General features: G+C 42.5%; 1 protein-coding gene across 1 annotated transcript in view; it reads right to left on the reverse strand.

The window, feature by feature from the left end:
* Positions 1-1,152: 1,152 nt before the first annotated feature.
* LOC121867109 (extensin-2-like) overlaps positions 1,153-16,852 on the reverse strand; it is a 33,077-nt gene continuing 17,377 nt past the window's right edge. Inside the window, exons 3-4 of the mRNA XM_042366896.1 lie at positions 7,591-8,413; positions 1,153-1,749 (exon numbers count right to left, since the gene is read on the reverse strand). Coding sequence (XP_042222830.1) covers positions 1,153-1,749; positions 7,591-8,413 — 1,420 coding nt within the window. The remainder of the gene's footprint in view (positions 1,750-7,590; positions 8,414-16,852) is intronic.

A 16,852-nucleotide genomic window follows, 5' to 3' on the forward strand; every position in this document is an offset into this window, starting at 1 on the left:
TGTGAGGCGGTAGTGGTGGGTCACTGTGATGGGTGAGGCGGTAGTGGTGGGTTACTGTGATGGGTGAGGCGGTAGTGGTGGGTTACTGTGAAGGGTGAGGAGGTAGTGGTGGGTCACTGTGATGGGTGAGGTAGTGGTGGGTTACTGTGATGGGTGAGGCGGTGGTGGTGGGTTACTGTGATGGGTGAGGCGGGTGGGTGGTATCACTGTGATGGGTGAGGCGGTAGTGGTGGGTCACTGTGATGGGTGAGGCGGTAGTGGTTGGTCACTGTGATGGGTGAGGCGGTAGTGGTGGGTCACTGTGATGGGTGAGGCGGTAGTGGGTTACTGTGAAGGGTGAGGAGGTAGGGTTACTGAGTGAGGTAGTAGGGTCACTGTGATGGGTGAGGCGGTAGTGGTGGGTCACTGTGATGGGTGAGGCGGTAGTGGTGGGTCACTGTGATGGGTGAGGCGACACACATCTCACTGCTTTGGCTTTCGTAAGTTTGTGTTGTTTATTATATATATATATATATATATATATATATATATATATATATATATATATATATATATATATATATATATATATATATATATATATATATACACACACCTAACGCAACTTATTCGAAGTTTTAAATTAATTTCTTGAATAATTATTGGTCATAGAATTCATTAGTCATTTAAGGAGACGCGCACACCCTTTTAAATTGTGTGTGTGTGTGTGTGTGACAGCAACAAGTACGCAGTATACAGTTGTGGGTGTTAAGGCCTGGCTGGGCACACTGGACACTCGCAGTAAAGTTCTTCAGTCGTCAGTATCTGTTGTTGTGTTCCCCAATCAAGCCACATTTCTCGGTCTTAGCTACACACTATAACATCAAAAATTATATTCACCATTTTTGTGTCTTCGTAGATGACAATATGATAGTGGTTCTGTTGTACTAATTGATCAAGTAAGTAAACTAGCCAGTGTGTATCTTACTGCCAGTTAAATTAAGATAAAGTCGAGGATGATGATTTTATCTGTTAACTTGTGAGTGCAGAAAGCTGCCTGTGCGCCCCACCTTACCCTGAGATGATCCAGGGGCCCCCGTAGGCTGTAGGGAAGCCCAAAAGAGAAATAAATCCCTGTTTAAAACATCAGACGGGAGGTACAGTACGTACACGTCAGTGAATATAATTGGAAGGACAGGGGGCAGGTGAACACGCGTCGTAGGTGCAGGTGAACACTCCTCGTAGGTGCAGGTGAACACTCCTCGTAGGTGCAGGTGAACACTCCTCGTAGGTGCAGGTGAACACTCCTCGTAGGTGCAGGTGAACACTCCTCGTAGGTGCAGGTGAACACTCCTCGTAGGTGCAGGTGAACACTCCTCGTAGGTGCAGGTGAACACTCGTCTGGGTAGGGGCAGGCGAACACCTCGTAGGGGCAGGTGAACACCTCGTAGGTGCAGGTGAACACTCGTAGGTGCAGGTGAACACCGTAGGCAGGTGAACACTCAGGCAGGTGAACACTCGTGGGTGCAGGTGAACACTCGGCAGGTGTGCAGGTGAACACTGTGTGCAGGTGAACACTCGTAGGGTGCAGGTGAACACCTCGAACAGGTGCAGGTGAACACTGTAGGGGCAGGTGAACACCTCTGTGGTGCAGGTGAACACTCGTAGGGGCAGGTGAACACTGGGTGCAGGTGAACACCAGGTGGTGCAGGTGAACACAGGGCAGGTGAACACTCGTGGGGTGCAGGTGAACTCAGGTGCAGGTGAACACTGTCGTGGGTGCAGGTGAACACTCAGGTGCAGGTGAACACTCCTCGTAGGGGCAGGTGAACACTCCTCGTGGGTGCAGGTGAACACTCCTCGTAGGTGCAGGTGAACACTCCTCGTGGGTTATACTGTAACTTGTATTAAGTGAACTATATAGTTAAGGTAGAGTAACGGTGCTGTGCTGAGATTATTCTTGGGTGTTACAGTATTTTAGCGTTTGAGCTTCAGTCAGCGAGTTAAGAACATTCTTATATCTTCTGTTACAATAATATCTACAGTACGTATCTTTGTCAGTCCGCACCGTGCGAATTGTCCCGCGACACTCGCCTGAGAGGCCAAAGGAGAAAGGAATATGAGTCTTAGTGTTTGTTTAATGTCTACCAAACAGGGAGGTACTACTGCCTGGGAAGATATTGGAAGCATAATGTATTGTCTAATGGTAGACCCTGCTGTCATATGGTACCACGAAAATTGTGACCAAGTCCCAGGTTGCTGATCTGACTTTCTGCCTCATTTACGCACAATTGCAGGGTCTCAATTGTTTCTCTTACTCTGACAACACAACACAACACAACACAACACAACACAACACAACACAACACAACACAACACACATATATTGTTTCTCACTGTTGATCTTTTTTTTTATTTTGTATTTATTTGTGGGTCTTTATTATTATTATTTTTTTCTTGTATTATAATTGTTTGCTTATTTTTATATATTTTTATTAATTTTATTATTATTATTATTATTATTATTATTATTATTATTATTATCATCATTATAATTATAATTTTTATTATTTAATTATATTATTGCCCCCCCTCCCCAGGCCTTGATGTGGGTCATTCAAAATGACCTGTGCCCGGGTGGGCTAATGCCCTTAGGCACTGGGCAGACTTTTAGAATAATTGTCTTGGAAACAAGTACCTATGCCAAGTTGTGTTTGACCCTTTGGTGCGCGGGGGTAGGTAGGTGGTGCTGGCTGCCGGATACTGACCAACAGTAAATGCTAGTTGACTGGTTGATAGTGATGGTGTGTAGGTGGTGGTGGGTGGACGGCAGACCTGGTCGAGTGAATGGTTGGCTGGCTTGTTTGGTTGTGGGTGACTTGGTGGATCAGTCGAAGTAGTTGGTGGTGGTGTGTAAGGTTCAAGGTTGAAACCCGAGGTGTGTGTGTGTGTGTGTGTGTGGTTGGTTGGGTTGCCTATCATGGGTCAGATGGCTTGGGTTGCAAGCCTGGTTATGGTAAGAGAGAAGGGTTGAGAACTGGTTGGCTGGTTTGTTGGTCGGTGGTGGTTGTGGTGGTGGCAGGCAGGCCAGGGTCCCGGCAGGCAGGCCGGGGTGGCTGGGCTAGAGAGGCTCACCAACCACCCACCAGCTCAGTCTCAGTGGTCGGTGGGCTGGCGTGAGGGTCGGTGTGCGCCACCACCCGAGCGCCGCTGACGTAGGACCGACGTGTGTGTGTGTGTGGTAGTGACGGCCAGCAGTTATGATTGGTAGTGGGCGCGCGTATAGGACTCGCCTAACGCGGTATTTCACTTCAAAACAACATTCTTAACATCACTTGTGGTGTGTTGATGATTCTCCCACATACCTTCAAGTGTGTGGTGAAACTTTGAAAGAAAAACAAATAACAGATAATTAATATAATCGACTTATATATGTATGTGGAGAGAGTTTCCCGCACGCCTACGTCACCGCCAAGGAACTAATGAACCTACAGTACAAGTCGCGCGTATATTGTGAAACTTAGATGAAAAAGAAAAAATATTAAATCTGGAACAAAAAGTGACGTTCAATTCTTGGACTTTGAAAACAAAAGACAAGAATTAAAAGAAAAGTGACGTAAAGTGACGTAATGTTTTGAGAAATGATCACAAAACTCAAATGACACAACGCCCTTTACGGAGATGTTACGGGTGCAGTGTGATGGTGGGTGTGGGTGTTGTGACATGAGGGGGTTATGGGGTGTGGGTGATGTGATATGAGGGGGTTATGGGGTGTGGGTGATGTGACATGTGATTGAACTGACGTGAGTTATAACAAAAGGTGTGATTGATGTGACGTTGATATGAGGTCGAGGTGAGATGTGAGACATGTGACGTGAGGGAGAGGTGAGATGTGAGACATGTGACGTGAGGGAGAGGTGAGATGTGAGACATGTGACGGGACGGTGAATGAAACAGTGACGTGACGTAATTGGCGGTGAGGGTCGAGTTACGGCAGGAAGGTTGAGGCTCTCTCCCCCTCTCCATCACATCTCACTCTTACTGTAATGCTAATCTAGAGGCGAAAACACACACACACACACACACACACACACACACTTAATTTACTCCCTCTACTTCTCACTTCCTCACCCCCCTCCCTCCTTCCCTCCACACTTCTCACCACTCCCTCCTTCCCTCCACACTTCTCACCACTCCCTCCTTCCCTCCACTCCTCTCACCACTCCTTCCTTCACTCCTTTCCTCACTTCTTCGTTCTTCTTTAACCTCACCCCCTTCTACACCCTCCCTCCCACACCTCTCACCACAAAACACCCGCCAGTGATCTAGTTAAGCGGGGCATTACTGACGTAGCCTCGCCTCGCCTCGTATCCTGTGGCGATGACCAGAGTCAACTGTATCTGTAGAGGGAACACACACACACACACTCTCTCTTTCTCTCTCTCTCTCTCTCTCTCAAATTTATGAAAAAGTGGTGCATTTTTCAGTAATGAGCAGCAAGTAGTTGAGTGACCTTGGGAAGAAAGGAGAGGTTGGGAGGGGGGGGGTGAGTATGGTGTAAGTGCCTAGGTGTTTGAGTGCCAGAGTGCCTGCCTGCGTGAATCAGGCACTCAACTCTCCTGGCCCCTGGTGTGTGTGTGTGGTGGGGAAGACAATGTTATACTCCTTAATAGTTACGAGAGCTCAAGTGACCTTATAAACAGTGGAATAGCAGAGGAAAATGAGTTAAAAGAAAGAAAATTGGATAATTGAGAGAGAGAAAAAAGTGAAAGAGAGACAATGAAAAGAGGAAGAGAGTTAGTGACTGGGAGGGGGGTGAGAGAGTGAAAAATAGTGTGTGAATAATAATAATAATAATAATTGACGGTTTATTGAAAAAGTTCTGCAGCCCGAAGGCTGAAAATATACATTGGACATAAATGACTTATTACATACATTGGTGGTTTAACAAAAGCCTTCATTAGAGAAAGGTAAAGGAACATGCAGTGAACATACAGATTAATGTAGGTGTTGAACAGCAAACACGTAGTGTAGTAACTCCCTCCCAGATGGTATTAGAGGGGCCTCACGTGGTGTGTGGTTCCCTCACAGATGGTGTTATGAGGGACCTCACGTGGTGTAGTAACTCCCTCACAGATGGTGTTATGAGGGACCTCACGTGGTGTAGTAATTCCCTCACAGATGGTGTTATGAGGGGCCTCACGTGGTGTAGTAATTCCCTCACAGATGGTGTTATGCAGGGGCCTCACGTGGTGTAGCAATTCCCTCACAGATGGTGTTATGGGGCCTCACGTGGTGTAGTAATTCCCTCACAGACGGTGTTATATGAGTGAGGTGTGGTCCCAGGCCTTCCTATCGTAGACGGATTGGTGTAGTAATTCCCCTCACAGATGGTGTTATATGGAGGAGGTGCGGGTCCCAGGCCTTCCTATCGTAGACGGATTAACACATCGCTGGCTGTTGTTGGGTCCTACGGGCCGTTAATATCACTGGGTACCTGGGGACCTCACTGTGCAGCGTTAACCTGGGTACGACTGTTACTGTTGAGTTGAAATTTCACCGACTTAAGCACTGCTTCCCACCACTGTTCACCTCTGTTTAACACTGGTTCCATTCCTTTCCTAAATGAAATAGTAACTTCTGGCGAGAACTTGTTGATATTCCGGTGGGGAGGAGGGTTCAGGGGAGGGAGTTGGTATGGGCCAACTTAACAGTTGACTTGGCTGCTCCGAGAGGAGCGCCAGGTACGTCTTGACCCTTCGGTGGTCAAGGATGTGTGCGTGTGTGTGCGTGCGTGTGTGTGCGTGAGATGTGGGGTGAGGGTGGTGCTGGAGGGTGTGTGTGTGTGTGAGATTGCCGTATCAATATCCATTTACCTGTAAACAGACACAACTGATGAGAACAGTAACAAAGGCTCGTAACATAAAGAAACCGAACAGAATATTGTCGGTAAATTTTAAGAAAACTATAAATCGCTAAAAAAATATTGTCACTACTGGGGAAAATTTAAATCTCAGTCAATATGTGAATAAGATGTGACTAAAAGAAGGGCGACTGGTGACACTAGAGGAGTTTAATGTAATATAGTGATGCTAGGTACAATAACTGAGTGAGTGAAGGTAAAATCCTGGTATATTGAGAACCTGATGATGGTAATTAGTGGAGAGGGTAATTAAATGTGCTGGTGAAAAGGAACAACAACGTACAAACACGGGAAATTGAGATAATTGGTTGTTGATGAAAAAAAATTGAGAAATAACAACTAGAAAATTGAGCGGTGATTAAAAGATCTATATAAAATAATAGAAAGGTGAGAAAATGGGACCCAAATTCAACCAAGTAATTAAACCACAAAATTGAAGAAAAAAAAAGGAGGATCGTTCAACAGAAACATAAAATGAAAACCACAGAAATTTTTAGGTTGATGAGACTCACGTGGGCATCTGGTGTGAGAGGAAGCCAGTGCTGATAGAAACAACAGCAGAGTGTAATTTAAAGCCCCTTAAAATTAAGTTTGTGGCGGTATAGTGAGGACGTGAATCTCAGAGGTGGAGTGTGATGGTGGTGGTTACGTGTGATGGTGTGGTTGATAGCAGTGTAGTGGACAAGTGTGGTGGTAGGCACTGAGAACACTTGTGCTCACCAAGGCCGACATCTGTACACCTCCACCAAGGGCAGCTGCATGTGTAATGTGTTTTACTTACAGATCCAGTGTTTTTACAGAGCTCGACTGTAATATTTCTGCATTTGTAATGTAAAGGATTTTTCCTGAACATCACTTTACTTGTGTGTATCAGTTTAATGAATATCTCCAGTTCGTTTTCATTTAGATTATTCAATAGTGTTTTTTTTATTTATGATTGAAGAGATCTTTAACTTTTTTATGGAGGGTAAATATGTGCTATAATATGTGTAAGTGGCCCTTGAGGTCACAATCATGTCAAAACAACCAGAACAGGTATTGGTCGTGTTTCTCAGACGTGTCCTGATTGGTCGTGTTTCTCAGACGTGTCCTGATTGGTCGTGTTTCTCAGACGTGTCCTGATTGGTCGTTATTCTCAGACGTGTCCTGCATTAATCGAATGTTTCGCGTGTCCATTAAACGTGCGATGTTTTCCCAGATGTGTCATGCTTTCTCAGGATATGACACATGTTTCTCCGTGTTATGTGTGCTTAATATGTGTCAAGTGTTTCTTTTGTATCACGCGTTTGGTAGACGTGAGATCATCAGATGACACTATAGTAATGAACCATACAAGAGTAGCGAGCAAAAAAAAAGATGACTTATTCCCTTGAGTACGATGATTTAACCCTTCAAGTACGATAATATAAGCCTTCGAGTACGATAATTTAACCTCTTGAGTACGATGACTTTTAACCCCTCTAGTAAACGATAACAATCCCATTTCATCAGATCATGATACTCAAGGGGTTAAATTATCGTACTCAAGGGGTTGTCACCGTACTCAATGAGTGAAGAAAAAAAATGATAAAACAGTGAAAAATCAGATAAAAGATACAGATGAAATAACAATATATCACGAAGAATTACCTGTAGTTCTGACGTAATTTACCATTGTGTTAACCTCACGCTCAGGTGCAGACAGTCACCAGGTATATGATGTCAACATTTAGGTGTAATCGAGCGATGGCTGACTGGCGGTGGCTGACTCTGGCGGTGGCTGACTCAGGCGGTGGCTGACCTTGGCGATGGCTGACTCTGGCGGTGGCTGACCTGGCGGTGGCTGACTCTGGCGGTGGCTGACCTGGCGGTGGCTGACTCTGGCGGTGGCTGACTCTGGCGGTGGCTGACTCTGGCGGTGGCTGACTCTGGCGGTGGCTGACTCTGGCGGTGACTGACTCAGGCGGTGGCTGACTCTGGCGGTGACTGACTCCGGTAGTGGCTGACCCTGGCGGTGGCTGAGCTCTGGCGGTGGCTGACTCTGGCGGTGGCTGACCTTGGTGGTGGCTGACTCTGGCGGTGGCTGACCTGGCGGTGGCTGACCCTGGCGGTGGCTGACTCTGGCGGTGGCTGACTCTGGCGGCTGACTCTGGTGGCTGACTCGCGGCTGACTCTGGTGGTGGCTGAGTCTGGCGGTGGCTGACTCTGGCGGTGGCTGACCCTGGCGGTGGCTGACTCTGGCGGTGGCTGACTGGCGGTGGCTGACCTGGCGGTGGCTGACTCTGGCGGTGGCTGACTCTGGCGGTGGCTGACTCTGGCGGTGGCTGACTCTGGCGGTGTGGCTGACTCTGGTGGCTGACTCTGGCGGTGGCTGGTTCTGGCGGTGGCTGACTGGCGGTGGCTGACTCTGGCGGTGGCTGACTCTGGCGGTGGCTGACTCTGGCGGTGTGACTCTGGCGGTATCGACTCTGGCGATTGCTGACTCTTGTGGTGGCTGGAGTCTGGGGTGGCTGACTCTGGCGGTGACTGACTCTGGCGTTGGCTGACTCTCATTAATACATCAGTCGAATCCAAGGAAAAATGAATAAACAGAATGATTCACAAACACACACACACACACACACACACACACACACACACGTATTTCAAGTCATTTAATGGAGCAGTCAACTAATGGAGACGACACTTGACTCCGTATTAAGGTCGTACCATTAAAAGTTTATCGAGAGGTCCAATACACCACCAACACCCCCTTCCCAGCTTTCTCCACACCGGGACAAAACGATCGTAAGTCAGTCAGTTGTTGAGATACGATGGTCATATTTTACCATTGTAAATTAGTAATGAAGAATTATTTGTCGTAGTGTAAAACATAGTGGGGAGGGAGGTGTGTGTGTGTGTGTGTGTGTGTGTGTGTGTGTGTGTGTGTGTGTGTGTGTGTGTGTGTCCTTGTTTGTCTGTCTGTCTGTGTGTGTGGTAGTCAGTCATCCTTCGCCCGGAGTATACCTCATCTTTGGTCTCTAGCCATACTCCTACCCTCTTCCTCCTATCCCTGTTGCCCCATTCCCTATCCCTCCTATCCCTGTTGTCCCCATTCCCCCATCCTCCTATCCCTGTTGCCCTCATTCCCCATCCCTGCTGCCCGATTGCCCTCATTTCCCTCATTACAGTAGTATGAGGGCTTGTATTAGAGGCCCAGCAGTCATGAGACCTTACTCTCGAAAGATAAACTGGCGCCAATGTCTCTCGTGTCTGATCCTGTCACTGCCACAGTCATCAATCCTCCCACAGTCACTAACCTCCCACAGTCATTAATTCTCCCACAGTCACTAATCCCCCACAGTCACTAACTCTCCCACAGTCACTAACTCTCCCACAGTCATTAATTCTCCTGACCACTAACTCCCCACAGTCACTAACTCCTGTCTCCCCCAGTCCTACTCTCCACAGTCACTAACTCCCTCACAGTCACTAACTCTCCCACAGTCACTAACTCTCCCAGTCACTAACTCTCCCAGAGTCACTACTCCCTCACAGTCCTAACTCTCCACAGTCACTAACCCCCTCAGATCACTAACTCTCCCACAGTCTGCTCTCCCAGTCACTAACTCCCCCACAGTCACTAACTCTCCCACAGTCACTAACTCCTCACAGTCACTAACTCTCCCACAGTCACTACTCCTCACAGTCACTAACTCTCCCACAGTCACTAACTCCCAGTCCTGCTCTCCCACAGTCACTAACTCCCCCACAGTCACTAACTCTCCCACAGTCACTAACTCTCCCCAGTCACCATACACCCACAGTCACTACTCTCCCAGGTCACTAACTCCTCCCACAGTCACTAACTCTCCCACAGTCACCATACACCCCCAGTCACTAACTCTCCCACAGTCACTAACTCCCTCACAGTCACTAACTCCCTCACAGTCCTACTCCCCCAGTCATAACTCCCCCAGTCCTAGCTCTCCCGATCACTAACTCTCCCACAGTCACTAACTCCCTCACAGTCACTAACTCTCCCACAGTCACTAACTCTCCACAGTCACTACTCCCTCACAGTCACTAACTCTCCCACAGTCACTAACTCCCACAGTCCTTACCTCTCCACAGTCACTAACTCCCTCCACAGTCACTAACTCTCCCACAGTCACTAACTCTCCCAGTCACTAACTCTCCCGATCACTAACTCCCACAGTCACTACTCCCTCACAGTCACTAACTCCCTTCTCACAGTCACTAACTCTCCCTCAGCCTGCTTCTCCCACAGTCACTAACTCTCCCACAGTCACTAACTCCCTCACAGTCACTAACTCTCCCTCAGTCACTAACTCCCTCCACAGTCACTAACTCTCCCACAGTCACTAACTCCCTCACAGTCATTCTCTCCCTCAGTCACTAACTCCCTCACAGTCACTAACTCTCACAGTCACTAACTCTCCCACAGTCACTAACTCCCCCACAGTCACTAACTCTCCCACAGTCACTAACTCCCTCACAGTCACTAACTCCCTCACAGTCACTAACTCCTCCACAGTCACTAACTCTCCTACAGTCACCAACTCTTCCACAGTCACTAACTCCCCACAGTCACTAACTCTCCCACAGTCACTAACTCTCCCACAGTCACTAACTCTCCCACAGTCACCATCCACCCACAGTCACTAACTCTCCCCAGTCACATACACTCCACAGTCACTAACTCTCCCAATCACTAACTCCCCACAGTCACCAACTCTTCCACAGTCACTAACTCCCCACAGTCACTAACTCTCCCACAGTTACTAACCCCTCTCACAGTCACCTAACTCCCCTCACAGTCACTAACTCTCCCACAGTCACTAACTCCCTCCCAGTCACTAACTCCACAATCACCATACACACAGTCACTAACCCCTCACAGTCACTAACTCCCTCACAGTCACTAACTCTCCCACAGTCACTAACTCCTCCCAGTCACTAACTCTCCCACAGTCACCATACACTCACATCACTAACTCTCCACAGTCACTAACTCTCCCACAGTCACTAACTCTCCCACAGTCACTACTCCCTCAGTCACTAACTCCCTCAGTCACTACTCTCCCACAGTCACTAACTCTCCCACAGTCACCATACACTCCACAGTCACTAACTCTCCCACAGTCACTAACTCTCCCAGTCAGCCACCCCCAGTCACCATACCTCCAGTTACTAAATCTCCCACAGTCACCATACACCACAGTCACTGCTCTCCCACAGTCACCATACACTCACAGTCACTGACTCTCCCACAGTCACCATACACTCTCATCACTAACTCTCCCACAGTCACCATACAGTCACCTTTCACCTACAGTTAACACACTACCCCCCTACACCTCCTGAGTGTATTATAAGTGGTATAACTTCATAAACAATGACGTCATAGCTCACGTGGTGATCATATATCGTGTCAGCTGACGTATGTAAACAAACAAGACCTGAGCATTGGCGTATATGGTAATGAGCTGTTGGTGTGTTTGCGATATAACACAATTGACTCTCTCTCTCTCTCTCTCTCTCTCTCTCTCTCTTTTCAGGGGGTGTAGGGGCGTGACACATACTGAGAACCATAGTGTGTTGTGGCTATCAACGTGACGCCTATGACTGTATAAATAGAACCAACTCCCTTAGTCCTCGTCTCGTTATCCATAGAGTGTATAGGATATGTATATGAATATCGTATGTGAATGTATAGACAATGAGTGAATAGTGTGTGTATGTAGAAGCTATGTATATATTTTGTTTATGTATATGAAATGTGAGTGTGTGTGTGTTAAACGTAAGGGTGTGTGTGTGTGTGTGTGTGTGTACTGAAAAAGTTACCATAAAGTACTAAGGCTAAGTGTGTTATAGTACTGGGGTTGTTCTGGTGTCTTCCCGGGGTGATGGCAGCACTTTTAGTCAGACACATAAATAAAATATTACCTCGTCGCTCTTACCAGCTAGTGTGTATAAAATATTCTCACTGTAGATTCACTCGTTTTTCTTGTGTGTGTGTGTGTGTGTGTGTGTGTGTGTGTGTGTGTCTATCTGTGCTTGTTTTAGTGCCTTCTGGTATGTGTGTGTGTATATAAATGTTTGTATATGTATGCTGTGTGTGTGTGTGTGTGTGTGTGTGCATCATACTAACGATATCTCCACCATTTCTACATTATTTACATCTAGTACCTGTAAACACGCCTCGATAATGTGTACATTATACTCAAGATAACAGAGATAAACATTATACTCAAGATAACAGAGATAAACATTATACTCAAGATAACAGAGATAAACATTACACTCAAGATAACAGAGATAAACATTATACTCAAGATAACAGAGATAAACATATACTCAAGATTAAGGATAACATTATACTCAAGATAACAGGATAAACATTACACTCAAGATAACAGAGATAAACATTACACTCAAGAAAGAGACTATCTCAGATAGAGGATAAACATTATACTCAAGTTACAGAGATAAACATTACACTCAAGATAACAGGATAAACATTATACTCAAGATAAGAGATAAACATACACTCAAGATAACAGGATAAACATTACACTCAAGATAACAGAGATAAACTATACTCAAGATAACGAGATAAACATTATACTCAAGATTACAGAGATAAACATTACACTCAAGATAACAGGGATAAACATTATACTCTAAGATAACAGGATAAACATTTACTCAAGATTACAGAGATAAACATTATCTCAAGATAACAGGATAATTACTCAAGATAAGATTACACTCAAGATAACAGAGATAAACATTATATCAAGATAACAGAGATAAACATTATACTCAAGATTACGAGATAAACACACTCAAGATAACAGAGATAAACATTACACTCAAGATAACAGAGATAAACATTATACTCAGATAACAGAGATAAACATTACACTCAAGATAACAGGGATAAACATTACACTCCAAGATAACAGAGATAAACATTACTTCTCAAGATAACAGAGATAAACATTACACTCAAGATAACAGAGATAAACATTATACTCAAGATAACAGAGATAAATTATACTCAAGATAACAGAGATAAACATTACACTCAAGATAACAGAGATAAACATTATACTCAAGATAAGAGAGATAAACATTATACTCAAGATTACAGAGATAAACATTACACTCAAGATAACAGAGATAAACATTATACTCAAGATAACAGAGATAAACATTACACTCAAGATAACAGAGATAAACATTACACTCAAGATAACAGAGATAAACATTACCCAAGATAACAGAGATAAACATTACACTCAAGATAAGAGAGATAAACTTACACTCAAGATAACAGAGATAAACATTACCCAAGATAACGAGATAAACATTACACCCAAGATAACAGAGAGAGATAAACATTACACTCAAGATAACAGAGATAAACATTACACTCAAGATAACGAGAGATAAACATTACACTCAAGATAACAGAGATAAACATTACACTCAAGATAACAGAGATAAACATTACACTCAAGATAACAGAGATAAACATTACACTCAAGATAACAGAGATAAACATTACACCCAAGATAACAGAGATAAACATTATCTGAATAACAGAGATAAACATTACCTCAAGATAACAGAGATAAACATTACACTCAAGATAACGAGATAAACTACACTCAAGATGAGATAAACATTGCACTCAAGATAACAGAGATAAACATTACACTCAAGATAACAGAGATAAACATGTACACCCAAGATAACAGAGATAAACATTACACTCAGATAACAGAGATAAACATTACCTCAATAACAGAGATAAACATTACACCCAGATAAGAGATAAACATACACTCAAGATAACAGAGATAAACATTACACTCAAGATATAGAGATAAACTTACACCAAGATAACGAGATAACATTAACCAATAACAGAAACATAACTCAAGATACAGAGATAAACATTACACTCAAGATAACAGAGATAAACATTACACTCAAGATAACAGAGATAAACATTACACTCAAGATAACAGAGATAAACATTACACTCAAGATAACAGAGATAAACATTACACCAAGATAACAGAGATAAACATTACACCAAGATAACAGAGATAAACATTACACACTCAAGATAACAGAGATAAACATTACACTCAAGATAACAGAGATAAACATTACACCCAAGATAAGAGATAATTACCAAGATAACAGAGATAAACATTACTCAAGATAACGAGATAAACATACACTCAGAGGTTAGATACAGGATAAATAAGATGTACATTCACCCAAGATAACAGGATAATTGTTACAAATAACAGAGATAAACATTCACCAAGATAACAGAGATAAATTCACGATAACAGAGTAAACATTACATCAAGATAACAGGATAAACATTCACCCAAGATAACAGAGATAAACATTACACTCAAGATACAGAGATAAACATTCACCCAAGATAACAGGGATAAACATTAACCAATTCACCAAGATAACAGAGATAAACATTACACTCAAGATAACAGAGATAAACATTACACTCAAGATAACAGAGATAAACATTACCCAAGATAACAGAGATAAACATTACACCCAAGATAACAGAGATAAACATTACACTCAAGATAACAGAGATAAACATTACACTCAAGATAACAGAGATAAACATTACCTCAAGATAACAGAGATAAACATTATACCAAGATAACAGAGATAAACATTACACCCAAGATAACAGATAAACATTATATTCCCAAGATACGGATAAACATTCACCAAGATAACAGGATAAACATTCACTCAAGATAACAGGATAAACATTACACCCAAGATAACAGAAAACATTACCAAGATAGAGATAAACATTACACCCAAGATAACAGAGATAAACATTACACTCAAGATAACAGAGATAAACATTCACTCAGGATAACGAGATAAACATTACACTCCAAGATAACAGAGATAAACATTACCCAAGATAACAGAGATAAACGTTCACCCAAGATAACAGAGATAAACATTACCTCAAGATAACAAGATAAATTGCACTCAAGATAACAGAGATAAACATTCACCCAAGATAACAGAGATAAACATTACACTCAAGATAACAGAGATAAACATTACACCCAAGATAACAGAGATAAACATACCAAGATAACGAGATAAACATACACCCAAGATAACAGAGATAAACATTACACCCAAGATAACAGAGATAAACATACACTCAAGATAACAGAGATAAACATTACACTCAAGATAACTCAAGATAACAGAGATAAACATACACTCAAGATAACGAGATAAACATTACACTCAAGATAACAGAGATAAACATTACACCCAAGATAACAGAGATAAACATTACACCCAAGATAACAAGAGATAAACATTACACTCAAGATAACAGAGATAAACATTACACTCAAGATAACAGAGATAAACATTACACTCAAGATAACAGAGATAAACATTATACTCAAGATAACAGAGATAAACATTACACCCAAGATAACAGAGATAAACATACACTCAAGAAGACATTACACCCAAGATAACAGAGATAAACATTACACCCAAGATAACAGAGATAAACATTACACTCAAGATAACAGAGATAACATTACACTCAAGATAACAGAGATAAACATTACACCCAAGATAGGATAAACATTACACTCAAGATAAGAGATAAACATTACCCAAGATAACAGAGATAAACATTATACTCAAGATAACAGAGATAAACATCACCCAAGATAACAGAGATAAACATTATACTCAAGATAACAGAGATAAACATTACACTCAAGATAACAGAGATAAACATTATACTCAAGATAACAGAGATAAACATTACACTCAAGATAACAGAGATAAACATTACTCAAGATAACAGAGATAAACTACACCAGAAGAGATAAAATTACACTCAGATAACAGAGATAAACATTACACACCAAGATAAGAGATAAACTACAATAACAGAGATAAACATTATACTCAAGATAACAGAGATAAACATTACACTCAAGATAACAGAAATAAACATTATACTCAAGATAACAGAGATAAACATTACACCCAAGATAACAGAGATAAACATTATACTCAAGATAACAGAGATAAACATTATACTCAAGATAACAGAGATAAACATTACACCCAAGATAACAGAGATAAACATTACACCCAAGATAACAGAGATAAACATTATACTCAAGATAACAGAGATAAACATTACACCCAAGATAACAGAGATAAACATTATACTCAAGATAACAGAGATAAACATTACACCCAAGATAACAGAGATAAACATTACACCCAAGATAACAGAGATAAACATTACACCCAAGATAACAGAGATAAACATTACACTCAAGATAACAGATAAACATTACACCCAAGATAACAGAGATAAACATTACACCCAAGATAACAGAGATAAACATTACACTCAAGATAACAGAGATAAACATTACACTCAAGATAACAGAGATAAACATTACACCCAAGATAACAGAGATAAACATTACACTCGATAACAGAGATAACAGAGATAAACATTACACACCCAAGATAACAGAGATAAACATTACACTCAGAGATAAACATACACTCATAAACATTACACTCAAGATAACAGAGATAAACATTACACCCAAGATAACAGATAAACATTACACCCAAGATAACAGAGATAGACATTACACCCAAGATAACAGAGATAAACATTACACCCAAGATAACAGAGATAAACATTACACCCAAGATAACAGAGATAAACATTACACTCAAGATAACAGAGATAAACATTATACTCAAGATAACAGAGATAAACATTACACTCAAGATAACAGAGATAAACATTACACTCAAGATAACAGAGATAAACATTACACTCAAGATAACAGAGATAAACATTACACCCAAGATAACAGATAAAAT

This window comes from Homarus americanus, unplaced genomic scaffold, assembly GCF_018991925.1.
Source record: "Homarus americanus isolate GMGI-L3 unplaced genomic scaffold, GMGI_Hamer_2.0 scaffold51859, whole genome shotgun sequence".
NCBI classification, from domain to species: Eukaryota; Metazoa; Arthropoda; class Malacostraca; order Decapoda; family Nephropidae; genus Homarus; species Homarus americanus.